Raw genomic sequence first — 25,721 nt, 5'->3', positions numbered from 1 at the left:
ATTTGTGGTATTTTCTTGTCAGAGTGGCACTAGGTAACCAGAACACTCATCTAGAAAACAAAGTTTTCCCATGCAGTAGGTAAAGTGTTTTGGAATTATCCCCAAAATAGATAGATCAGAGATTTTGTGGCAGCAGGCACTTCCTGTTCCATACAATTGTCTTCTCCCCTCGCTCTCAGGCCACCATAAAAGCTAAGAGAAGAGTATCAGCAAAGCAAGTCTCTGTATGCAAGGGCATGCCACTCCCGGAGAAGTGGGATTTAGTTCCTCATTCCTGTCCTGTCAATGACCCTCATTTACTGACAGTGTTCTCTTCGCAGTCTTTCACATGCACATAACATTTTTGGTTTCCAGAGGACACCTCTGAGGTAACTACAGATGGCACAACTGGGACCATTATAGGTGATAATAATAATAAACTTGACATCTGTCAGTGCTTACTGGGGGCCACAAAGTTCCGTGGTGGCATACAGAGTTTGCACTCGCTGGCTAACCTAAAGGCTGCAGGTTTGATCCCGCCCAACAGTGCTAGGGAAGAAAAGCCCTGGGGACCTGCTTCCATTAAATTCCTGTTGCTGTGGAGTCGATTCCGACTCCCAGTGACCCTGCAGCACAGAACACAACTGCCCCTAGGATTTCCAAGGCTGTAAATCTTTAGGGTGCAGACTGCCACATCTTTTTCCTGCAGAGTGGCTGGTAGGTTCCAACTGCTGACCTTGGAGTTGGCAGCCAAGTGCTTAACCCCTGTGTCACCAGGGCTCCTTCTGTTAGGATACAGACAAGAAAATCCTATGGGGCAGACCTACTCTGTAACACATGTGTCAGAATCAACTTGACGACATCTAAAGTCCACCCTTACGGACTTGGGATCGAGCTAAAGCTTTCACACACATTTTCTCAATGGATCCTGACACCCCAAAGAGGGAGGCAGACACTATCGTGAGCCCCTTTATGGGTGACCAGTTAAGTTCTTGACTCCAGGTCACAGCGGGTGTGGGCTGGGGTGGGGCAATATGTGCAGCAGGCCCAAACCCAGGCAGCAGGACCCCAGAAGCCATCCTCTTACCCACTGGGCAATGGAGAATCTGCAGATGAAAATAGTCTGGTGATGAGCTTCCAGACAAAGCCAAACTGGTCATGTGTCTCCAGAGAGTCATCCTGTCCTGTGTTCTTGGCACCAGGACTGACAGGACAGTGGCCAGGTGACCTCCAGAGGAAGTCCATTTAGCCATGCATTGTAGGAACTGTCTCTCCACAGGGCCCCACTGAATGGGCCTGGCTGGCTCTACCCACAGTGCAGTGGGAAAGCCAACCTTTCTCCTCAGAGCCTCAATTTTCTCATCTACAAAAATGAGTCTAGTTAGCACTGTCAGGATCAAATGGGATAAAGTGTGTGAAAGTACTCTGAAACCTACATGTGTCTGGCATATACGGGCCAGGAGCTTAATGAAGTCATCACCCGTCCTCACAGCCACACTGCAGTTTTGCAGATAAGCAAGTTCAAGTTTATGCTGAGATGTGAACCCTGTAATCTGGCTCCGTGGTGTGTGATTTCTCTACTGCACTGCATTGGTTCTCTGAACAAACACCATCTTTGACATTAATATTTGGGCACAGGATTTGGTCCTCTTCCAGCTTACTTCCAGGGAAGTTGCAGTGTAACCTGTGACCTTTCCTCACCTGGCCCTGCTCTCTCTGTGGAGGGAGCCCTCAACAAAGGCAGCTGCAGGATGGGCTTTATCCAGCATCATCCGCAACCCTTCAGAAAACACCAGAACGGGATAAAAGGAGAGAAAACCCAACAGGTGAAGTGGGGTTTGTAACACAACAGCTGTTCTATATATCAAAGCACTATTCCCCAATCCTGTAGCTAACTCAAGGCCGTTCAAAGACCCCAATAGAACAGCACTGAGTACGGCAGGCAGAGGTCAGTTTATAGGTTATAGTTATTCAAGAGAAAATAATTCTACTTCTATACTCTGTAATAAGGATTATTTTAAAACCACAGTATCCAAGTGATAAACAAGTTATGATGTTTTCTAAGCAGCTTTTAGCCTATTCTAAATGACGACCAAAATAAAACTAGCCAGCATCTTTTATAAGAAAGATATAAAAACAAAAACCAAACGCACTGCTGTCAAGTCATTTCCAACTCACAGTGACCCCCTTTGGGTTTCCGAGGTGGTACATCTTTATGGAAGTGGATTGCCCAGTCTTCCTTCCACAAAGTGGCTGGTGGGTTTGAACCGCTAACCTTTTGGTTAGCAGTCAAATGCTTCAGGTACTAAACCATCAAAGCTCCTTAAGAAAGACGTAAGTTACATAAAAGAGAAACGAAAACTCTGTTTCTATCAGAATGGAATCTGGAAAAACAACTGGGAAATGCCAATGAACGTCACAAAACAAAATGTGTCTGAATTGTTGAATGGAAAACCAATTTGCTCTATAAACTTTCACCCAAATTACAAATAATAATAATAATAATAACAATGATGATGATAAAAGGCTCAAAACAAAACTAAAAGTAAACAGGCAGCCAACGAACACACGAAGCTATGCTCACGATCACTAGATTAAACCAAAAAACCAAACCCACTGCCAGGGAGTCAATTCCGATAGACAACGACCATTAGCCACTAAAACAAAACCAGACTCACTGCCGCTGAGTGGGATCCAACTCATAGTGACCCCTCCTTGGGTTTCCGAGGTGGTATCTCTATGGAAGTAGATTGCCCAGTCTTCCTTCTGAGCAGTGGCTAGTGGGTTTGAACCTCCAGCCTTCTGGTTAGCAGTCAAATGCCTTAGGCACTATGCCACCAGAGCTCCCAGTACTAGAGAGACATAAATCAAAACAACAACTAGCTATTACCTCTTCCCAGCATTAATGTTGTTGTTGTTAGGTGCCACCAACTCAGCACTGACTTAAAGCAACCCTGTGTACAACAGAATGAAGCGATGCCCAGTTCTGCACCAGCCTCAGAACGCTTGCTGTGCTTGAGACCACTGTTGCAGTCACTGTGTCAGTTCATCTCGTTGACGGTCTTCCTCCTTTTCACTGATCTTCCACTCTACTAAACATGACACCCTTCTCCAGGGACTGGTCCCCTCTGACATGACCGACCAAAGTAGATGAGACGAAGTCTGGCCATTCTCTCTCCTAAGGAACATTCCGGATGCACTTCTTCCAGGACAGAAGTGTTCATTTTTCTAGCACTCCATGGTATTTTCAGTATTCTTCATCAACACCACAGTTCAAAGGCATCAACTCTTCTTTGGTCTTCCTTATTCACTGTCCAGCTTTCACAGGCATATGAGGTGAGTGAAAATACCATAGCTTAAGTTAGGGACATCTTAGTCTTCAAAGTGACATCTTTGGTTCTTAACACTTTAAAGAATCTTTTGCAGCAGATTTGCCCAGTGCAATATGATGTCTCATTTCCTGACTGCTGCTGTGTTGATTGTGGAACCAAGTAAAATGAAATCCCTGACAATTTTTATTTTCTCTCCATTTATCGTGATGTTGCTTATTGGTCTGGTTGTGAGGATTTTTGTTTTCTTTACGTTAAAGTTCAATCCATACTGAAGACTGTAGCCTTTTGATCTTTATCAGTAAGTGCTTCAAGTAAAATTTACTGTCAGCAAGCAAGATTGTGTCATCTGCATATCACAGGTTGTTAATAAGTCTTCCTCTAATCCTGATGCTGTGTTCTTCTTCATATAATCCAGCTTCTTAGATTATTTGCTCAGCATACAAATTGAATAAATATGGTGAAAGGATACAACTCCGACACATACCTTTCCTGACTTTAAACCAGTCAGTAGGCCCTTGTTCTGTTCCAACGACCGCCTCTCGGTCTCTGTACAGGTTCCTCAAGAGCACAATTAGGTGTTCTGGAATTCCTGTTCTTCACAACATTATACATAATTTGTTATGATCCACACAGCCAAACACCTTTGCATAGTCAATAAAAACCAGAGTTCAAAAGGCAGAAAACACAAATGCTGACGAGGGTATGCGGAGGCTGGAGCCCTTGTACACTGCTGGTGGAATTGTAAAACGGTATAACCACTGTGGAAAACAGTATGAAGCCTTCTTTAAAAGTTGGAAATAGAAATACTTTATGACCCAGCATTCCCATTATTAGATATATTCTACAGAAATAAGAGCTGTGATACGAGTGGATATATGCACACTCATGTTCATCACAGTACTGTTCACAATAGTTCAAAAAAATGGAAAAACCCAAGTGCCCGTTTAAGGATGAATGAATGAATGAATAAACAAACTATGGTACACACACACAATGTTACGATGTTAAAGAATAATGATGAATCTATGAAACACCTCATAACGTGGATGAACCCTGAGGACATTATGCTGAGTGAAATTAGTTAATTACAAAAGGACAAATATTGCATGAGACCACTAATTATAAAAAGAATAGGTTTCTGCACAAAAAGAAAAGGTCTTCACACAAAAAAGAAATATTCTCTGATGGTTACCAGGGGTTGTAGGAGAAGGGAGGGTAAAGCACTCAGTAGAGAGCAGATGTATTAACTTGGGTGAAGGAAAAGGCAATATACAATAAGAGGAAGGTCGGCACAAAGTGATCAAGTCAAAGGAAGACATTGGAAGGAGCCACGAGTTAAAGGCAACAGAGACAAATACTATTACCTACACAATCCTGCAGTAACAGTAATAACGATAATCTAAGAGTGAAATATAGACACACGCAAGCTGAATAGGAGTGGGAAGGAGAAGGGGACTAGAGCCAAGAATGTATTTTGATAGAGGATATGTAGAACATACAGGGAGCAAAGCTACGAAAACTTCTTAGCCACAACCAAAAACCCCGACAGAATGAGTTGCTGGGCCTCGGGGCTCAGTACCACAGTCTCAGAGGACATCAAGGTCAATTGCCACAAACAGTCCACAAAGAAAATGTTCTAGATCCTACTTTGGTGAGTAGAGATTGGGGTCTTAAAAGCTTGTGAACGGCCATGTAAGGTGCAACTGTTGGTCTCTCCCAGTCTGCAGCAAAAAAGAGTGAAGAAAATCAAAGACATAAGGAAAGAGTCCAAAGGACTAATAGACCACATGAGCCTTGACCTCCACAACCTGCGACCAGAAGAACTAGATGGTGCCTAACTACCACTACTTACTGCTCTGAAAGGGACCACATTAGAAAGTACTGGATAGAATGGAAGAAAAATGTGGAACAAAACTCAAAATTATGAAAAAAGACCAGGCTTACTGGTTGAATAGAGACTGGTGGAATCCCTGAGACTAGAGTCCTTAGCCACAAGCAATGCAGGTCTGGAACTGCACTTACTCCGGTGGCTCTATTTGCAGCCAAATACCAGACAGGGCTACAAAGTGAACCATACCACTAGGGAGGTACACACTCCTTAGATCAATCAACCGTCTGAGATCAAAAGGGCAGCATCTGCCCAAGGACAAAGTTCAGAAGCAGGAAGGGTTGAAAGGAGGAGGAATGCAAATGGGAAATGCAGGGTGGAAGTGGGACGAGTGCTGTTACACTGTGGGGACTGCAACCTGTGACACGAAACAGAATGTGTATAAATTGTTGAGTGGAAAACTGACTTGCTCTGTAAATCTTCACCTAAATCAGCATAAAAAGTTAAAGAAGAAAAGTAAACACTATAGGGGAGCAAAGATACACAGCTCAAAGAAAACACTTGCCACAGCTCTGAAAAGTACCTTAAAGTTTAACATGAAAAATCGTTCTTATCTTCACTCAGTATCTCCAAAGGGTGGCAAGGGAACTTCCCTTACCCGTCCTGCCCCTGAATTGAACTCCTACTTTATAAAGTAAATTTAAGATCTGCTTCCTCTTTCTGGAATTGAGTCAGCCAGTATCAGTTTTTCCTTCTAATCAAAATAATTCTTTGTTAAACACATCTTCCCGGGCCACAGATGCATATTTGGGAGAAATTTTCAATGCAATCCCACTGAATTTATCTTCCTGAGAAGAGCTGGCCTTGACAACTCCATGTATAACTTCTTGTGGAAGCAAACCCTGACGACAAGCTTAAAGCATGTACCCAGAGACAGAGAAATAAACGGAAATGAATGTTCAGAAATGATCAGGGAGACAGCACCAGGGGAAAATAAAATAAAATCCACTCCACACATATTCTGCCAGAATGAGAGTCTAAAGAGACTCTTCTTTAGACTATTGCCTATTGTCTACTGCCTAACAGCTGTGAGGCTTTGGGGCCCCTTCTCTCTCCTGGGGATCATCTCCTTCACCCCTATTCTCTCCTTGTGGCTGTCATGAGAGCCAGCATATTGGTAGAAAATGATTTTCCATCCTTGGCCATCACTGACTGGTTCATGCCTCTTCCCTGGGTATTTGGGAACTATGGTGGGAAAAAGGGTCGGCTCTTGGACCTGAGTGATCCTTAACAAATATAAGCCAGATCCTGACGATTCTGCTTCAGACCCTCAGGGCTCCCTGTGGAACCTCTTTCCAGGTCCCCAAAGATCCTGCATCATCCCCTCAGCCTCTCTGGCCCTGGTCCTGTGAAGTGCTCCCCTAGACAGGATCAGAGCCACCACGATTATTACTGATGGGTTCTAATTACCCACGTTGGGTTTCCGAAGCAGTCAATCTTTACGGAAGTAGATTGCCCCATCTTCCTTCCGTGGAGTGGCTGGTGGGTTTGAACTGCCAACTGGTTAGCAGTAAAATGCCACAAGCACTATGCCACCAGAGCTCCTTATTGGTAATGCAGTAAGTGATATGTAAATGTTATTATTATTATGCTCACTTCTCATGTATTGACACAGTTAGGTTCCAAAGACCAGGTTGTTATGTAAAACTCAGCATCATGCAAAAATGGAGGATGATCACATCAGATCATAAAACAGAGAATAACTACATCATTATATAATTGCCGAATTACATCATTACATAACTGCCAAACCACTGAGAATTATGGCCCAGGCAAGCTGACACATAACCTTAACCATCACAGATCATGTTACTCTTGCCTCACATCTTGGCATTCATTACCACTAGACATGTCGCCAACATGCAAAGTAGTCAGATAGTAGATTTATTACTATTGTTGTAAATGCAAAATGTTGGATAACAAGATAGTTGGTGAGTAAGGAACAGGTGTACTGCTGTTATTACAGAGTATCATTAACAGCACTTACCTACAGTTTTGGGAAGGAGCTCTGGTAGTGCAATGGCTAAACACTTGGCTGCTAACTTGAACTCACCCAGCAGCCCCTAGAGACAAAGACCTGGAGATGTGTATAGACTATAGCTTAGAGAACCCTATGGGGCAGTTCTATTCTGTCACACGGGCTGCTATGAGTCAAAAATCCACTTTACATACCTAACAACTACCACCTGCTTTGTGGGTGGGGCTGGGAGCCAGACAGCAGGCAAGAGCGGGAGGAAGGATTATTACTACATTATAATTACCATCTGAAATTATATTTGACAATATCACTTATTCAAAACATAAGCGAAGGGATGAAGAGAGTTTCAGGCTGAGGAACTCTCACGAGCTAAGTCCCCGGGCAGCTACAATTTAACCAAGGCACAGACCACCTAGAACATAGCTGCTGGTACATGTGGACCACTAGGCACTTCCGAGGTAGGTGATGGAAGGGGGACTTTGGGGTCATTACTTCCACTTTGCCAATTAATGGTACATGGTGATACTGAAATATTAACTATGTACGTACAGCCTCAGGCTCAAAGACCACACTTAGGAAGGAACTAATCTCCGAGAGGGAACGATTTTAGGGTAGTTTCCAGATGTCGATTCTGCAGGAACAAGGACAATTGTTCTGCTTTAGTGTGAGACCTAACACTATTTAGAAACATTTTGGGGCTGACAAGTTTTCTTCCCTTTACCTCCGTCCCGCCTCCCTCATTTCCAATGTTCCTTCTGAACCTTAACAGCACACTTCAGTTAACAGAGTCCAAAGGCAATCAGTTAATCCAATAAATCACTCTCTCATAATAAGCAGTGGGGTTCAAACAAAATACTGGTTTAGTTTTTATTTACTTCCTGGTTGAACCACAAAGGGAGGGTCTTTGATGACAATTATTCAATACTGTAAAGAAGAATGAGGAAGCTCGCTCTGTTCTGAGGCAGCCCTTTCTCTGATAAATGGTATTAAATGTAGAAGAAAATCATGGTGCAGAACATTGACTGTGCTACCTTTTGGGGAAAACTAAGGGGGAAATAAACTACTTTTTTATGTATGTTTGTACTTGCATACAGAGACTCCAGAAGGATGAGGTAGTGGATAGAACCATGGATTCCAGGACCGGAGTGCCTGGATTTGAATTCCACTCCACCATGTAGCTGAGTGATCATGGACAAATTACTGAATCTTTCTGGGCTTCAGTTTCCTATTGTAAATAAGTTAACACTCACATAGCACTTAGAATGGTACACGGCACATAAAACCAGTTGCATGGAGTTGATTCCAACTCATGGAGAACCCCTTCTTGGGTTTCCAAGGTGGTATCTCTATGGAAGTAGACTGCCTAATCTTTCCAAGGAGTGGCTGGGCCTTACAGTAAGTGATAAATAGCTGTTATCGTTACTAATGTTAGTATTTTCTATTAGTAAAGTGTCTCCCTGTGTTACAGAGAGTCGGGGCAGAATCACCCAGAGTGCTAGTTAAAATTCTGATTCCCAGGCCTCACGTGCTGAGTCAGAGTCTCAGGCCAGACCTGGGTGTTTTCCTGGAGATGTTCACAGGCTCTCAAGCTTACACAGGACCCTGTCTGCACACTGCCAGTGACCTCTTGGCCTTGACCTTTGCTGTCTCTGCTCTTGGTTGAAGACCCCTGGCTACTTCCACAGCCCATCTGAAGCAGAAAAGATGGTGGTCTTTCGAGGTGGCATTCATACTCCCGTGGGAGCAGACAGAGCATGCACTTGCCCAATCAAACACCGTCTCCGAGCCGGCCTTCCAACCCCTTAGCTCTTGGGCAGAAGGTTGAAAGAAGCAGCTTCAGAAGCATGCCTTCCAGAAAACTCAGCTGGGTAGCAGCACGATGTATTCAGGGGGCATGTGTGACGTTTATGCCTCTGTGGAAACTGCAAGACCATGCCCTAGCAGCGACAGCTCAACCAAACATAAAACCTCAATTGCTTTAGGAACACAACCCTGATGCTTCCAGGAAACACTTCTGTGCATGAGATGTCATCATTACTCTTTCTTGTTTGTAACAAACCACTGGAGAATCCCCGGGGAAGTGGTCATGCTTGGTGTGAGCAGTAACTCACTGTAACACTGTCAGGAGAGGGGGAGTAAACACACAGGGCGGTGCCAGTCCTAGCAGCTACTAAAGAGTTACCATCTGTTTGGAAATCAATTGCTGGAGCCAAGCAGATCATCAGATAAACACTGCTATTGGACAAAAAAAAAAAAAGGGGGCCTCAAGGGCTCCAAAGAGATTTTGCTAATTAATCAGCCAACTGCAGAAAGATAGCAACTTTCCACAGCCCAGCAGTAGGGTCTCCCTGAGATAGGGGGCGGGGAGGGACTAAGAGGAATAAGCAGCTTTCAAAGGTCCAGATTAGAAACTTCTTCAGATGGGGATTCTCCTCAGGGTTACAATTTTCTGTAAGTGACTGTTCTCTGACCTTCCTGCAGAAGGTTCTGGAACATGTGAGAACTGTTGTCACACAGTGCCCAATGGAAGGGGCAGAAAGAAAAGCACACTGAGCTGCTCTCAGGTACAGACCAGTGAAAACAAGCCTTCTCCATGCCCCTGGCCAGCAGCGGAGGGACACTTTAGGTAGTGCTGGTGTCACCGTCAACAAACATCCTCGCTATTTTTTCTTGTGGTAAATGTATACACATAACAAAACAGCTGTCATTTCAGCAATCTCTACATGTAGAGCTCAGTGACATTAATTACGTTCATCATGCTGTTCAACCACACTCTTATTCACTCCCAAGTTTCTCCATCATTAATATTTTTAGTGTTTTATGCTTTACTGCATTGATAGGACCCCATTTAGTCTGCGAAGTTCAGAGAGAGCAGGAAAGACACAGCAAATAAAAGCGGCCACTGTTATTTTTTTAGAGCCAGAGTCCACCTCTTCCCATTCTACATTTTTTTTTTTTTTGTCCTGCTTTGCTAATTTCATACTGCCACTCCTCGCTCCTCAGAAGGAAGGCTGGGCAATCTACTTCCGTAGCGACAGCCTCGGAAACCCAAGGAGAGGTGGCTTTGAGTTGGATCCGACTCGATGGCAGTGAGTTGGGTTTAGTTTGGAATGTTAGCCTTTATCTTGACCTTTTTACCTTCTGAAGAAATACTTCTGCCAAGATCACCACGCCAAGAATTCCACTGCCATTGAGTCAATTCCGACTCACAGCAACCCCCTCTTGGATTTCCAAGGTGGTAAATCTTTATGGAAGTAGATTGCCTCATCTTCCTTCTGTGGATCGGCTGGTGGCTTTGAACCACCAACCTTATGGTTAGAAGTGAAATCCCTTATGCACTGCACCACCAGAGCTCCTTATGCTAAGAAGAGACATTCAATTCTTGTTTTGCAAACTGCTGTTTTTAAGTGCAAATTACATGAAAAACCAGATCCACCCACTAACTCACTGCCATTGAGTTGATTGGACTCATAGCAACACTACAGGACAGAGTAGAACTGCCCCACTGGGTTTCCAAGGCTATAAATCTCTGTGGAGCTGACTGCCACATCTTTTTCCTGCAGAGCAGCTGGTGGGTTTGAACTGCCAACCTTCTGGTGAGCAGCTAAATGTTTTAACCTCTGCCCACCAGAGCTCCTTTAAAACAGGTTAGTGAATTCAAAGTTCTAAACTCTCTTAAAAGCTCCTGTGTTCCACAACTGGCTGCAGATTGAAAAATAATAAACCTGGCCACTAAATTACTATGCTTAGGGTCATCAGGCAAAACTACAACTATTACCATCTCCTGGTAGAATGACTCAGGAAGCGCAATTACACGTGTACTAAGAGGCAACGGGCAGTTCATTTACAAAAGTAGGCTGAATACATGTTTCCATTTACAAAAGTAGGCTGAATACATGTTTCCTAAGCGTTCTATTTCTTGGTGTTGCATTTCCTCATCCACGTGCACAAGGACCATCATCCTTACTCCCCAGATGCATTCAGCTAAGCTCAAATCTCTGATGAGTGGAGATCACTGGAGCCTTGTTGACTACCAAGAAACTGAATCCTCCTACTTTCTCTGGAAACTCACATTTCACAGTGCAGGGCCAGCACTGTCATTTCCACTACAACAAAGTCAAGAGCCAAGAATTACAACTAAGGTCTGCTGGCTATTTATAGAAAAAAAGCTTCCCTGAAGAGCCTACAGCAATTCAGATCAGAAAATGGTATAGAATAAAAATACTCAGGCTACTTTACAAAAAGAAAAGAAAAGAAAAGAAAAACAGCAGAAAGTACTCGAGGAACTTTTCCATCCACCATCCACCCGGATGCTGTATCCATGAACAGGACTCCTAGCAGCTTTAACTGTTTGTAGACCCTCAGCAGCAGGAAAGTAAACACTACGAGACACACACAGCCACAAGGCAGCTTCATTCGGAACCAGAGCTCTGGTTTTCCTAGCGACTTTGTCTAAATATTTTTGGGAAGATTCATTCATGGTTTCAACATTTCAACAGAGGGCATCCCCACGGTCCTAACATACCAAGGTCCAGAGCAAGGAACAGAGGGAGAGAGACAGCGGGAAGGGGAAGGTGGTACCTAGAGTCTCCATCCGAAAGCAGGCCCCTCGGCATCAGAACTAGGCCTCCCCCTGCGAGGACAGGGAGCGAGTTCCCTTCTTCTCTAAAATAGTAAAAGCTCAGCATGCTCAGGGTTCAGCCTGTGACTGAATCAACAGTGAGCTGCACGCTGGAGTTTTCCATAGGCCCATTCACACCAGGGCTGGGAAGGTCACATTGGCCTCACCCATCTCTGCTGACTGGCAGAAATGGCCAGGCCCCACATGCTGCATCCCCCATCCCAGACCGGCTCCCAACTCTATAAGCATGGGGTCCAAAGAGGGGGGGGAAGACACAACAAATTTGCACAAAGACATAGCACACCTTTCAAGAGTAAAAAACTGGAATGATCCTAACTTTGTAACAACAGGGGAATGACTAAGCAAGAGACCACATATCAACAGAATATAGGTTTGCACAGGATTTAAAATGATGAGTATGCAGGAAGTGCTGTACCTACAAAGCTGGCTACTAAGTAGCACACAAGTGAACTGCAAAATACACAAGTGAACTGCAAAATACATAAAATTTATGTGTAAGTAAATGGACAAAAATAGGAAGGGAGTTTGCGATAAATCAAATAGTTCAAGTTCTTTATGTTATTTTTTTCCTTATAATGTGCTTAAGCTAAGGACTATAAAACAACAATCAAAAGACTATAAAGGCAAGCCAAGTCTCTTCATTTTTGAATGAGGTATATAAACATTTTCAATGATCTTCAATAAAGTTTAAGATTCCCACCTGGGGTGCAGTGAACTACTTAATATAGTTCTTCTAGTCATGATCTTTGTGACTTATGCAAATGTAAGGTGTTTGTGGTCCACCAAGGAGATGGATAGCTTGTTGTAATGTAAATAAGGTACATGGCATCTTGTAGGGGTGGGACCATGGAAATACGGTGTATGAAACCCTAATGTGGGGATTGGTTAGTTCTGCCATCCTGCTAGGCTTAAAATGAGCCCTCCTAGAGGCAGAAAGGGGGGGAGGGTCTTATGACCATCAAGACACAGAAGAGCTGAGAGTGGAGCATATCCTTGGACCCGAGACCTGTGCTGAGACAATGGCAGAGAGATGGCAGAAGCAGAGGCCACAGAACCGAGAGACTGGTATGAGACAGAGCGGCGAGCTCGCCGGCCCACAGAGCAAGAAAGCTGAGTGCTTTGGGGCAGGTGGCTTGCTGGTGGAGTGGGGTGGACCTATTGGCAGAGCTAGAAGAGCTCTGTAACGCTTGCCAGAGCAGGGCAGAGGCCAGGCCAAGAGGCCAAGGACCAAGGAGAGGCATGCCGACTGGGATGGCCTAGGAAGAATGTCCTAATTGAGGAATTGTTTCCTGAGCACTCCTGAACCTGTTATTTCCCTAATGAGCCCCATAATTGAGTGGTCGTTGCAATGAATTATTGAACCCAGTAGACGTAGGGTGCCATGGGGGGAATGGTTGGTGTTAGAATTAGTGAAAGGGCTGAAGAGTGGTGACATGGCTGGCTGCCTCATAGTAATAAGCCTTGGGCTACTGACGGTGATCCTGTCTTCCCCTTGGGAGGTTGGAGAAGGTCAGATGATGGCCCCCCTGCACCCTTTTTGTACCACCTCAACACTCTCCAAGCAGCAAGGAAAATGTGAACAAGTGAAAAGCAAACACTTATTAAGCAAATTGCTCAACAATGCTTTCCTCAATTTCCTGGTTCACGGTCAGTCAACGAAAGGTGTGAAGCTGATGAAGTGAGGTTACAACATCCACTATCCTGGGCAAACCCCCTCATCACTTGCCAACCCTGGGTCAGTGAACAAGAGAGAACATTGGCTGCATATGTTTTTCTCTGAAGTTCAGCTTGCAAAAGTACACGTAGGCTGGGAAACAAATTCAGTTTACAATGGGCTAAGGAGAAGCAGCGATCCCTTCCCCAAGGAATATCAGCCCTCACATTCCCTTCTTCCCCCCAAAAAGAGACCTCTGACAATAGAAATTAACAAAGGTCATTTTAAAACATCAACTGGGGGAAATAAAGGACTGGATTATTTGTAAATAGCATAAGAGATTTAGAAAAGCCCTGGTGGGGCAAGGGTTAAGCACGCACCGCTAACTGAAATGGGGGCAGTTCAACCCACCCAGATGATGACCTGGTGATCCGTGTCCATAAAGACGACAGCCAAGGAAATACTACGGACCAGTCCTACTCAGGCACATGGAATCCCTGTGAGGAGGAACCGACTCAATGGCGCCCAGCAACAGTAGAATTAATAGAAGATACAATGGTGTGTCTGTAATATGACTACAGGATCCAGAATTCAGAAGTGTTAACACACTTCAGTCCTCATTCTTACGCAACCACGTCATCTGTCCGTTTTACCTTCAGCTGAGCAGTACACAAACTCATCAAAGCATCCCAGATGCATGTTGCACAGAAACCGTAAGCTCAGTCTGAACAAGCAGTGCCACATCCTGTGTTTCCTGGGAAGCAACCAACCAGGTTTGCACAGTCCCTTTCTACCGTTAGCTGCCACAAGTCAGCCCTCGACTCATGCGAGCCTGGCCCTGTGCCTCCCTATGATTGGTTGCAGACTGGACTGTTGTGAACCAGAGAGCTTCCATTGGCTGATTTCTGCAAGTGGATTGCCAAGTCTCTCTGCCATTTCTCTAATAAAGAGAAAAACCTTCATTGCCATTGAGTCAATTCTGACTCATAGCAATACCCACTGGGTTTCCAAGGCTGTGAATCTTTACAGAAGTAGACCATTTCATCTTTCTTCCACGGAATGGCTGGTGGGTTCAAGCCACTGACCTTCTGATTAGCAGCCCAGTGCCTAAAACACTACACCACCAAAATTCCTTTACCAGACTTAATTTTTGTAATACTGAAGAATGATATCACACTTGGCAAATGAGAGGGTCAGGAAAACAGGAAGACCCTCAACGAGATGGACTGACACAGTGGCTGAGAGGATGAGCTCAAGCCTGGCACTGATTGTGAGGCTGGTGCAGCACCGGGCGGTGTTTCGTTCTGCTGACCTAGGGTCGCTATGAGTCGGAACTGACTCGACAGCACCTACCAACAATAATAGCATTTCAAAATTTCTGTTACTATGAAAACCTGCTCCTCCTTTACTTTTCTTTTTAGTTTCAAGGTTGATCGCCCTCTCCCCCCTTTTAGAACATGGAGAAGCTACAGCTCCCACATTTCTAATCCTGGGGTATGTTTCAAGGGTTTGTGGCCCATGGCTCCTGAAACATGCACTTGGACCTCATTGTTGGAAAGCCCATCTTCCGTTCAGGAAGGAGACTCAGATTCTGAAGATGATGTAATCCTGGGAGGGGAACACCATTCAGGCTGCTGCCAGGACGTGGTCCTGTACCTACAATGGCTCTCTGTGGCCTGAGCCATCAGGGCCACACTTGCCTGCCCAAAGGCCTCTGATGCTTTCCTAGACTCTGTGCTACATGGTGTGGCCTGACCATCATTCCCACCCTGTCTTTGGAAAACAGGCTCTTCCAGTCCCAATAAGCCCACTGCCTCTTCTCTGACAACTCAAGTTCAACACCTCCTCCAGCATCCCTCATCCTGCCCCTCCCAGGCTTCCCACAGCTCCTAGTTTGTATTTTAAGTAAATCCAGCAGCGATTTATTTTCTATGATTAGTATTTTCTGTAGCTGTGCCTAGGCACTCCATAACGATTTGAGTTTGGACCCAGGGTAGGGATCACACCTTAACCTTGGATGGCAAGTAACCTGCATAGTTGCTCAAGGGTAACTTTTACATAAAGAGAGATCCTTCTGTCACTGTCATCCAAGGCACAATAATTGGTCTCTATTCACCTGGAAGGAGCTCTGGTGGCGTAGTGCCTAAAGCATTTGACTGCTAACCAGAAGGCTAGTGGCTCACACCCACCAGCCACTCTTCAGAAAGAAGGTTGGGTAAACTACTTCCATAGTGATACTGCCTCGGAAACCCAGGGAGGGGTCGCTATGAGTCAGATCCGACTCGATGGCACCGAGTTTGTTTTTGACTTGGTATTCACCTGGAGTGACAGAGGAAGAGGAGTTAGGAATAGGAGAGGACATGGAACGTGTGGCTAACTACCTCCATTAACAACTGCCTCCTTTGCCACGAGACAAACAACTGGATGGTGCCTAGCTACCGTCACTGAGTATTTTGATCAAAGATTCCACAGAAGAATCCTCATCAAAAGGGGGGAAAACACAGGCCAAGAAACCCCCAAAAAACCAAAACTCACTGCTGTGGAGTTGAATCTGACTCATAGTGACCCCCTCCTTGGGTTTCTGAGGTATTGTTGTTGTTATTTGCCATCAAGTCGGACCCAACGACCCCTCCTTGGGTTCCCGAGGCAGTATCACTACGGAAGTAGATTGTCCCATCTTCCTTCCACGGAGTGGCTGGTGGGTTTGAACCTCTAGCTTTCTGGTTAGTAGTCAAGTGCCTTAGGCACTACGCCACCAGAGCTCCTTTCTGAGGTGGTATCACTATGGAAGTAGATTGCCTAGTCTTCCTTCCAAGGAGTGGCTGGTGGGTTTGAATAGCCAGCCTTCTGGTTAGCAGCCAAATGGCCTTAGGCACTATGCCATCAAATTTCAAATTCTCACGGACTCTCAACTTTCTAGAGCCCTGGAGGATAGATGAAGTCCTGAAACCATTTCCTTGAGATAATCTTCAAACTTTAAACCAAAACTATCCCCTGAAGTCTTCTCAAAACTGAACAATAAACCAAACTCAAATCCACTGACATTGGGTTGATTCTGACTCATGGTGACCCTATAGGACAGAGTAGAAATTCCCCATAGAGTTTCCAAGACTATACATCTCTACAGAAGCACACTACAACATCTTTCTCCCTTGGAACAGCTGGTGGGTTGGAACCACCAACCTTCTGGTTTTAGCAGCTGAATGTGTTAGCTCCTATGCCACCAGAGCTCCATAATTGAACAACAGTTTAGCTTAAATGGTAAAAAAAAAAAAAAAAAAAAGTCTGCCTTGAGCACTGTACTCTTTTAAGAACTATCTGTTGTTATGTGCCGTCGAGTTGGATCCGACCCATAGTGACCCCCTCCTTGGGCTTCTGAGGTAGTATCACTACGGAAGTAGATTGCCCAACCTTCCTTCCAAAGAGTGGCTGGTGAGTTTGAACTGTCAGCCTTCTGGTTAGCAATCAAGTGCCTTAGGCACTATACTACCAGAGCTCCTGAGAACTATCTGTATTGGATCAAATTGATAGCAGCAATTTGGAAGATTAAATAGGAACCTTAGGGGGCAGTGAATTTATGTTAATGAAGGAGGAACAACTCAGTAAAAGAGCTGGAGAATGATTGGACAACTCGAAGAATGTAATCATTGTCATTAAAACATCCATGTAGAAACTGTTGAACTGGTGTATGTTTTGCTGGGTACATCCTCAACAACAAAATAAATAAAAGTTAGGAATAAAAAAGAGATCCCTCTTCAACTATCCACAGATGACAGTCGGCTTCAGCCTATAAACTGTGACTCCTCACTCATGCAGACTGTACCCATTCTTATTTCCTTTAAATAATTTTAAAAGCCCAAATGCTTTCCTAATTTAAAAATAATATCATAAATATTTTTCCTTTATGCCTTTCTGTGTTTCCCAAATGTTCTTCAGAAATCAGAAAACAACAATTAAAAAAAAAACCCCAAACCCCCCCAAACACTGAATTCCAGAATAGTCTACAGGAGTCAGGGACCCTGAAACAGAAATAAAATGATGCTGTCCTGCCATCTGGTGGCACTGAGACCAAACAGCCAACAGTGTCAGCTCGTATTCATTGCTAGCAGTGGATTCCAACTCATGAGGACCTGGAATAATTTGGGGCCACTGAGTCCCAGAGTCCCCTAGCGTACAAAGGGTTCACACGCTCAGCTGCTACCCAAAAGGTGGTTCAAGGCCACTCAGAGGGGCCTTGGAAGAAAGGTCTGGTGATTCACTGCCAAAAATTTAGCCACTGAAAACCCCGTGGAGCACAGTCCTACAGGAACACACGCACACACACACACCCAGTGTCAACTGGTGGTGGCGGCAGTGAGCTCCACCCAGCTTTTTGTTGGAAAAAGGGGCTGCTTTCCACTTCCCAGAATGCTTGAGGTCTTGGGAGGGGGAGCATGTGAGCCCGTGGTCCTCAAGCAGAGGTGGGTAAGGGGCTGCGGCGCAGTGAATTACTTAATATGGCTCTTGTAGCCATAGTTCTCCATTCTGTGATGTGTTATAAGCCCTAGCCCCTATGCCCGTGCATCAGAGTGAGTTGTCTGCTATGTTAATGAGGCAGGATTAGGGTGAGATGCATCCTGAGTCATTGCTTTACTATAGGGTGTAACTCAGGTCACCACCCTATACGCCCTCATACCACCTTGCTCAGGTAAGGAGAGTTCCCTGGAGGGTATGGTCTGCAGCCAATATATATGAGTGCTCTGGCCAGGTCCTCTCTTGCTCTGGGTCCTACATCTGGCTTGCCATTATGTGACCATCGGTTCTTGGGACTTGAACCAACAGCCTATCATCTGACCTGATTCTCAGCTTCCGGAGCTTTGTGAGCCAATGGCCTGTCATCTGACTTTCTGATTGGGCTTTGTCAGTGCCTGCAACCATGAGTCAGGAGAGGCCCCCAGACTGACACTAGACACATGGATTGGGATTTGCTAGCCTGCACAACCGCGAGTTGTTTCCTTGGTGGTTCCTGCGTTCTGGGAGACACTGCAGTGGACTGCAGAATCCAAAGATGGGAAGGAGGGAGGGTAGTGAAGGGACGAGGAGCAGCCAACGCTGGAGATGAGGGAGTGGTACAGCAGCCTGGAAAAGCTGGACATTTGGGACATCTTTAACCTCTGCCTTGTAGGAACCAGCTTTGTGCTGATCCTTCTAAACGAAATTACTCACACAGGGTGCTACAGCCTCTTCCCCTCCTTTACCTGACAGGGATCCTGACCACCTCAGAGAAAGGAGCTGGGGTGGGGGGCACACAGGTGATACATAGGGTTTTGAGGGGCCAGGGGTAACAGCAGACACTCACCTGCTGCTTCAAATTACAGTTTGGATCATACCTTCGAGTCATGTCACATTATGACAAAGCCCAACACTGTCCACATTTCTTAGGAGGGCTCCATCAACAGAACCGAGGCAGAGGAGATGTTCAGGGGAACCAGGAAAGGCAGTGGTTTGTTACCCTTCATCTAGCAGGAGTGCTCAGTGGTTGCTAGGTAATGTCAGCTATCCCCAGGGGTCCCAGCTGCCATTCTTCTCATCATCCCTGTCTTCTTCAGCCTCCTTCCTCCTGGTCACAAAGTCCTTCTAGTTGCTTCTAGCTCCCAGACACCTCTGGTGGCCACTGCTCCCCTCCACTGAGTCTGGTCCACCTCTAGGCTAAAGCAACCACAGCAGTCTCCTAACCAGTTCTGCTCCCACCACAGCCCCTCTTAGGACCATTCTCCTCCTCACTGAAGTTCAGGTAGTTCAGTTCTTTTAGGTATACTTGATCAAGTCACTCTACTGCTTAACCCTTCAAGGACTTCCATGATCCTTCAGATGAATTCCAAATTCTTAACATGACTTGCAGACAATAAAATAAAAAACCTCCAAAAACTCAACTAGCTGCTGTCAAGTAGATTCCAACTCCTGGTGACCCAATCCCCGTGGGGGTCAGAGCAGAGTTGTGCTCAGTAGTGTTTGTAATGGCTGATTTTTCTGCAAGTAGGTCACCAGGCCTTTCCTCGAATATACCCATGGGTATTTTACCCACCAGCCTCTTGGTTGGGAGCAGAGAATGTTAACAGTTTGCACCACCCAAACACTCCCTTCTAAAATCCGGCCCCTGCTCATTCTCCCTATATCCTCTCCTGCCCTCCTGCAGCCCAGAGTCCTATCAGTTACAATGACTCGAGGTCTCTTGTCCTAGGCCTTCATGCACCGCTGCCCTCCACCTCACTCCTCTGCCTCCTCAAGTCTCAGCACTAACCTCACTCCTCCAGGGGACTTTATTTGAGCCCAAAACCAGGTGGGTGCTCTAGCTTCTTTTACATCCCGAGCACCCTGTCCTGCCCTTCTTCTAGCACCATCGCACCTCTGTAATCTACTCCGTTGCCTCCCCTATGGGAATATAAGTGTCTGAGGCAGGCACTGGGCCTATCTTATGCATGACTATATCCCCAGGGCCCAAAACTGGGCTTGGCATCTAAAGGCAGCAACGGGGTAGTGGTTAAGAGGCAGGTGACTCCAGGTTCAGATCCTGGCAAGCCACCTATCAAGTATGTGACTTGGTTTAAAGATTTAATCTTCTCTGTTGCTTCATAAACAATTAACAAATGAATTAAAAAATGAATAAGTGAACAGGAATAGCATCTGAAGTGGTTAATTTTAAATCTGGCAATACTGGCAAAAAAATGGAAGGAAAAAATCTACATGTTGAAGCTATGTCACAAATCCTAATGGAATTTTATTCATATTGACTGCATTCCTAATAGGTGGTTAGTGGATCATCTAACACGTGGGTAGAGTTGTATGCCTAGAAAAGGTAGAGAAAATAAGCCCCTGGAATAAATAAGCCTGGAAGAAAAAGACATTAAACTGCTATTTGTTTATTGTTAGGAACCCAACAGTCATGTCTTATAATTCATACAGCTAAGGTAAGCATTTCAGAATATGGAACTGAACTATTTTGCAGAGTTACTTACTGTTTATTTTGATAATATAAAACTTAGTCATGTTATTAAAAAGGTACCAAAAAACCAAACCAACTCACAGCCATTTAGTTGATTCCAACTCATAGCGACCCTCACTGGGTTTCTAAGGCTGTAAATCTTTAAGGAAACAGACTGCCTCGTCTTTCCTCTGTGGAGTGGCTAGCTCGGTTTGAACTGCTGACCTTTTGGTTAGCCGCCAAATGCCTTAACCACCACACCACCAGAGCTCCTTTAAAAAAGGCACAATGAATCCAAATGTAGGAAATTATCCAGGCTTATTTAACCTTTTAAAAGGAGTGGGAAGCAAACCACTATGCCACAATACAGGCCTTTAGGCAGAGGTCCAAATGGGTACTGAAAGACTTTCCAAAGGATGCAAACACAGACAATTCAATTTTAAGGGAATTTATTAGCAGACCCTCAGCTTCCATTTGTATTTTTTCCTACAACTGCTCTGAGATAATACCTCCCCTATCCTGGTCTCCTTTCTCCCACTTCTCCTTACTCAGCCTAAATCTTACACGATGGGGAAACTCCTAGGGCGTCTAACAAAGGGACAACTGAAATATCACTACCCATGAGTCACTGTGGCGGGGGTTCCTGCTTACTTATGACTTTCAAAAGGCATTAGACATTAGAAATGGGGTCTTTGAGCCTGCATTGGGATGTTCCAGGTTCACTTATATGGGGATGATGACAGATCTTGTTTAAGGAGTTTGTCTCTTTCCCACCCTGGTTATTCTCAAAGGCTATACTGCTCTTGAGCTGTCAAGTCACTCCTCACTCCTAGTGACAACATGTCCCAGAGTACCTCTGTGTTCCACAGTGTTTCCAATAAGTAACTTTCCAGAAGGACATCTGCTCCTCACTTACCAACTATCTCATCATCTGATGTTTCACATTTATAACAACTGTAAAAAACCTACTATCCAACTATTTTGCGTGTTAATGACATATGTCTGGCAATGAATGCCAAGGTGCAAGGCGAGAGTAATGCTAGCTGTGATGGTTAAGATTATGTGTCAATTTGGCTGGGCCATGATTCTCAGGGGTTTGGCAGTTCTGTAATGCTGTAATCTGTCAGTTACATAATGATGTAGTTGCCCTCCATTTTGTGACCTGATTAACCAGCAGGGAAGATGACTTACTTGAAGAATGATGGGACAAATGAGGACCGGTCTGGCTTGGCGTCGATTGCATCTGACTCTGCTAAGTCCCCGACTCCCTGCTCCAGAACACAGGCCTGGTCATCTGCCATCTGGGAGAGAAAGAGGCACCAGAAAATCAGTATCAGGGGCCATCACCAATCTTGTGACATTTTTAAATACAACTCATTACCTGACACAGACTCTAGTTAAGCCTAGGGGTGAGCAGTTTAGCAAATTCAGGCTCCAGGGTTACGGCATCATTGGTTCACCCAATGTCTGAGTGCCCACCATATTCTAAGTATTGTCCCAGAGACCAGGTGTGCAGCAGGGAACCAGACAAAGTTCATGGCCTCAGGGAACTTTTAGTCTAGCATCCACCATTTTGTTAAATATTCACTTGGAACAAGAAACTACCGGCCATCTGCCAAGGTTCGTAAACTTTTGGAGATAGGAAGGAGAAGGAATTCAGGATGGGGGAGGTGTCTAAGGAGGTAAGATGATGACCGGTGGCCTCAAGTTCCAAGGGGCATTGCCACATCACTCTCCAGCTTACCTGAGCAGCAGGGAGAGGAACGAGAGGGAAGTAGAGTCCCATGGCCAGATCTCTACAATGACCGTTAGAAGTCAGGCGGCCATCTTGTTCCTAACACATCATCAACCTCACATCACCACCACTGTGTTTCCAGTTGGGAATGGACTTTTCAGATTAAGACCCAAAATGTTTCTTAAAAAAGAGACACTCCATCTGCAGAGGAGGCACACACAAGGCCAGGCACGTAGGAAGTACTCAGAATTTGTATTTTATTCCCTTTATATAGACTCAGTTACTCTCTGTGTGCATTGCTACTAATGAAGCACTCATGTGTTTTCAAAATCAGGAAGTTAGAGTTATACAAAATCCACCAGAAAAAGATACACGCAGTGTTTAGGCCTTGAGCCTTTCACTGAAGCTCATCTTGAAGGCTGAATCTAGGATATATGAGCATAAAGCAGTGTGACCATTTGAAAACAAAACAACCCTCAGCATAGTGTCTCCTGAGAAGCCAAGCAGTTTTTGCACACTGTTTGGGGGGGCGCAGAATCTCAGAAACTCACCTCTCTCCCTAACTCTCTCCCACAAACGCTCACTGGAGTTGTAACACAGCAGCATAGTGCTAGGAGCCAGGCATACACCAGAAGCAAAAGTGATGCGGTCCTGCCTCAGCAGGACAGACACTGATAAAAGGACAGTGTAAATATCTAGCTGTGACTGTGGTGCCTGCCACGAGGGCAGAACTAATCATGGTCATACCAGTGGACCCGACGGAGCCTCAGAGGAGACAGGAAAGGTTGGCAGGGGTGGAAATGTCTGCCTTGAGATGTGTACAACTAACAGGAATTAACTAGATAAGGGGCAGGACGTGGAGCGGCAAGGGGGCAGTTCAAGTTACAGGGAACTGCACATGGCCCAGGTGAGATATCCACCTAATCCCTCCTCCTTCCCAGACACTTGCCCAACTGTCACTACAGGGACATTCGGTTCAGGTGGATTTCCACAGCTCCAATGGTGAGAAGCTTTCCCTCCAAACACCAGGCCCTGAGAGTCTCTTTGAAACCTACAGCCTCCCTCTGAGTTGGTGCTGAACACTGGGGAGCAGAAAGTGTTCTTTCCAGTCCTGCCAGAGCAGATTTCTAAGACAAGTCCAGTGGTACTTTACCCGTCTGAATCTGCAAGGCTAACCATTCAGTTACATTCTTATCCCCAAGAGGCTGAGTTTGATTTCTAGAAATATCCAAAGAGCATTTAGACTCCGGGGGTGGGGGTGGGGGTAGGGGAGGTGAGTGAGTGGAGTGCCTAATCACAGGCCACATCACTTCTGTTAAGGAAGAAGCTGCCTTGAGAACCAAGACTTGGTTTTGGTCCCTTATTTCTGTTTATCCTCACGGCACACCAAGAAAATCCAGGCCTACCTCAGTCAGCCGTGGCATCGGAGACAGCCTGCAGGCGTCAGTTCCCTCTATCTATCCCCTTCTTGAGGCCCCCACTGCAAAGAGCAGCCCTCGAGGGATACTGCTTATTCGATGGTTAAACACGTCTATCTTCTCTTTAACTATGTTAATATGATACATACAAAGCACTCACAGTGCCACTGTTAGCTGTGCCATCATCATTAATACTGACATCGACTAGCAGTATAACCATTGGCAGATTGAGTTTACCTCACTCATCTTTCTTTTATCAGTCACAGAAAAGTGCCATGTACACACAGCAGGCACTCAAGAAATATGTCTTCACAAGTGTTACGGCTGACATGCATTTTTAAATCCTTCAGTGTTGGAATAAACTGCCGATGGAGGACATACAACAAAATTGAAGGAACAAGAGGGCCGTTGAGAGAGTAGAGGCACAGCAACCAGCCAGCCTGGGGTCCAATCAGCCCCTCCACGGATTAGCCCCCAGACCTAAACAAAGCACTCAACGTCTGTTTCCTCATCTGTAAAATGGGCACGCCACGCACCTAAGCCCCAGGCGGCTGTGAAGGCAAAGGGAACGACACGTATAAAATGCTAAGTACACTGTGGCACGTTGTGAACATCCAATAAATATACCTATTGTCACCACTGTCCACAGAACTCAGGACTAAGAAGACATTCAACTGTCAACTTTCACCAGTATTTTAAAACCACATCCATATTTTAAACAGCTCTATGGAGAGAGAAAAAATGTCTCTAGCGATTATTTCTAAATGCGCTTAGTTACTGGCTCCATGTTGGGGGTGCTCTGGTGGCACAGTGCCTAAGGCATTTGACTGCTAACCAGAAGGCTGGAGGTTCAAACCCACCAGCCGCTCCTTGGAAGGAAGGTCGGGGCAAGTGGCACAAACGGCTGGGTAAGAAATCACCTCCCAGCCACTGTCTGAACTTGGATTTTTCTCTTTTTGTATCATGAGGAGGAAACAGACTGATTGCAGCTGCTTTCCCTAAAAAGCGATACAATACCGTGTGTGTCACGCTTCTTGACAAAATAAAGTCAATATTCCTAAAAGGCTCAAAGAGAAGAGTGCCAGCCACCTTCACCTCTTACCTCTGCACCTGGGCAGCTCTGCTTGGCACCCAAGTGCTCCACTGTGTCACCTGCTCACAGCACCGCCAGGAGCGATGCCCCCCGTTTTGCACAAGAAAACTAGGTTTCTGCAGAGAGGTTGAGGAACCTGTTCAACGCCTCACAGTAAAGGAATATCGAAAATGGATTACGAAGCCAGGCTGTGATAACGAGGACTAAGGTCAGGCTGAAAGAGACTCCCGAAGGAGGAAATAGTCGATAACTAAACAACGTTCAGGGCCACGTATGCTATAGCCAGGTGTTCAGGCGGGGAATGGCTCTCCAGAGCCACCGACGAGCAGCTTTACTGCTCCATAAACTGCAAAGCTGGGTACAAGGATGAAGGGCTGCAAGGTCACCTGCGGCCTGAGAGTTCATAGCACTAAACCTCGCCGGCCTTTTACACCATCTCAAAGCCCCCCTCCGAGCCCCGCTGGCAGGATACCCCAACAATGACGATAGTTGCGCGCACGTACTGAGCTTGGGCTGTGGTTCCTTCCATGCCCGCAGCCAAAGTCAGCCCAATATCCCCGTCATTCCCATTTACCAGACAGGCACAGACAGGGCTGGTAAGTAGGCGCGTGGAGACTGGAACCCAGGCCTGTCTCACCCCGGAGCCCTCGCAGTTAACCGTGATGCCCAATAGCTCACCCTTGCTTCTCTTCCAACTCCATCCCTCCTTTTCTAGCGCATCCCGAATGAAAGCGGTATCCCAAGCCCCGTGTTATTCAGAGAGGGGAGGACAAGCCGAGCACGGCAGGCGATGCCAGGAGCAGGGAGAGCCCTCCACCCAATTTTCAGCATCTGACGTCCAGGCCGTCCTCCTCCCGTCTGGCGGTTCCCAAACTTCGCTCGAGGCGGCGGAAACTCCGCGGGGAGACAGAGTAGGGAGGAAGGGAGGGGGGAAGAGAGAGGAGAGGGGAGGGAGGAAGCGCGCAGCGGAAAGGCGTAAGAGCGCGGTCGGAGCAAGGGGCCGCAGTCACCTTTTCCAAGACCGACGGTTGGACGGAACTA

General features: G+C 45.7%; 1 protein-coding gene across 1 annotated transcript in view; it reads right to left on the bottom strand.

Moving 5' to 3' along the window:
- The window catches only part of CASP7 (caspase 7), a 55,831-nt gene extending 30,622 nt beyond the window's left edge, over nt 1–25,209 (bottom strand). The window contains exon 1 of the mRNA XM_007941611.1: nt 25,153–25,209. Coding sequence (XP_007939802.1) covers nt 25,153–25,209 — 57 coding nt within the window. The remainder of the gene's footprint in view (nt 1–25,152) is intronic.
- Nucleotides 25,210–25,721: the final 512 nt, after the last annotated feature.

This window comes from Orycteropus afer, unplaced genomic scaffold (genome assembly GCF_000298275.1).
Source record: "Orycteropus afer afer isolate SDZICR_OR568_19922 unplaced genomic scaffold, OryAfe1.0 scaffold00082, whole genome shotgun sequence".
Classification (NCBI taxonomy): domain Eukaryota; kingdom Metazoa; phylum Chordata; class Mammalia; order Tubulidentata; family Orycteropodidae; genus Orycteropus; species Orycteropus afer.
This window is presented reverse-complemented; position numbering and strand designations above follow the sequence as displayed.